Source organism: Alligator sinensis, unplaced genomic scaffold (assembly GCF_000455745.1).
Source record: "Alligator sinensis unplaced genomic scaffold, ASM45574v1 scaffold1409_1, whole genome shotgun sequence".
Taxonomy (NCBI): domain Eukaryota; kingdom Metazoa; phylum Chordata; order Crocodylia; family Alligatoridae; genus Alligator; species Alligator sinensis.
The window spans coordinates 89,668-91,587 of NW_005843442.1; the positions used below are offsets into that span (position 1 = coordinate 89,668).

Genomic DNA, 1,920 nt, shown 5'->3' on the forward strand with positions numbered 1-1,920 from the left:
GGCGTGGGAGAGCTGGACCGGCTCCTGCAGCAGCTCAGTGCCACCCATGGCTCCATCGCAGGTAATTGGCTGGGCGGCGGGGCCAGGGGGCGGGGCCATGAGGCTGGGGGGGTCTCAGCTCACGTCTGTCTGTCCCAGATGAGATCCTGGCCCAGTTCCCGCCCAGCCATGGGCCCGATGGGGACAAGGAGACGGAGCCTGGAGATGGGGGGTCACCCAGACGGTGAGTGTCCCCCAACTTACACCCCCCACTTTCCCATAATCCTCCAGGAGCAATGTGGTCTCCATCCCTTCAAGTTTCCATGACCACATTTGATGGATGTTGGGTTGGGATGGTTTAATCTAGCCTAGATGACCTCTGCTCTGGATGACCTCATGAGGTCCCTTCCTGTCTGACTTCCCATGATTCCATAGGAGTTATGGAGTCTCCATCTCTAGATGTTTCCATGACCACATTAGACATTAGGTTAGGATGCTTTAATCCAGGATAATCTGGCCCTGAAAAGGTCCTAGATGACCTCTGGATTAGGTGACCTCATGAAGTCTCTTCCAACTCAACTTTCCCATGATCCCATGGGTGTTATGGAGTCTCCATGTCTAGAAGCTTCCAATGACCACATTAGACATTGGGTTGGGATGGTTTATCCAGGATAATCTTGCCCTGCGGCGAGCCTAGATGATCTCAGGATTGGATGACCTCTTCCAACCCCACTTTCCCATTATCCCATGGGATTTATGGAGTCTCCATCTCTAGATGTTTCCAAGAGCATGTTAGACACGGGGTTGAGATGGTTTAATCTGGGACAATCTTGCCCTGAGAAGGATCCTTTCCGCCCCCCTTTCCCATGATCCCTTAGGTGTTATACCTCCATCCCTGGAGGTTTCCAAGGCCACGTTGCCTCACCCAACCGGGACCCTTCTAGCCCATGGTCTCTATGGTCACCTCCCACCACACGGGTGTCTCATCGTTCTGAGATGTGGACCCTCTATGGACATGGGCTTTCCCAGGAGGCCTTGCACTCGCTACCCAGGACCACCCCCACCCGGGGATTCTGGGGGTGGAGGTGGTGACTCTGCCTCCCCCCACAGGTCTCCTAGCTCCTCCCCTCCACCCTCGAAGCCCTCGGCCACCTCAGCCACGCTGGAGCTGGACAAGCTCATGGCCTCCCTCTCCGACTTTCGGGTCCAGAGCAACGTGAGTCGGGGGCTGGGGGCGGGACCTGCCTCCCCGCTGGGCAGCAAAGCCTTGTGGTTAAAACTGGGAGCATCCCAGCATGGGCTGGTGGGGCAGGGACCACATACATGCAGAGTATATGCAAATTGTATGCAAATGGAATGCTGCAGTGGATATATGGGCGGGGACCCCAGGACCGCGTGGGCATGGCATGCAAATGACATGCAGGGATCAGATGCATGCAGATGATATGCAAACCATATGCAAATGGATGCTGCAGTACATTCATGGGCAGGGCTGCCAAGGCATGCAAATTATATGCAAACCAGGAACTGATAATAACCGGAGGTAGGTTTTTGCCAACTGCTATGCAACTGATACGTCAAGTGATGAGAATCGGGTTGGAGGGTGTGGCTGAGCTGTAGGGGCGGGGCTTAGCAGCAGGGGGCTGGGCTTAGTTTTGGGGGCAGAGGTTGCCTTCTGTTTCCCCTTGACTTCCCAGATGGCCAGAGGTAGTAGAGTGGGGGTGGCTTAGCTTGTGGGGGTGGAGCTTGGGATAGTGGTGGTGTCAGGGGGCAGGACTAAGCCTGGCCACACCCCCTGCAGCTCCCTGGGGCCCAGCAGGCGGTGGTGACCCCGGCCCCGCCACCTGGTGAGGGGTCGCTGGACTCGATGCTGGTGCTGCTGCAGTCAGACCTGAGCCGCCAGGGGGTTCCCACAGGCGCCAAGGGGCTCTGCGCCTCCTG

The 1,920-nt window shown here is 57.1% G+C and overlaps 1 protein-coding gene across 1 annotated transcript in view; it reads left to right on the plus strand.

Annotated features, from left to right (window-relative positions):
- TGFB1I1 (transforming growth factor beta 1 induced transcript 1) overlaps window positions 1–1,920 on the plus strand; it is an 8,446-nt gene that overhangs the window by 2,545 nt on the left and 3,981 nt on the right. Inside the window, exons 5-7 of the mRNA XM_014527342.2 lie at window positions 139–223; window positions 1,090–1,195; window positions 1,781–1,920. Coding sequence (XP_014382828.1) covers window positions 139–223; window positions 1,090–1,195; window positions 1,781–1,920 — 331 coding nt within the window. The remainder of the gene's footprint in view (window positions 1–138; window positions 224–1,089; window positions 1,196–1,780) is intronic.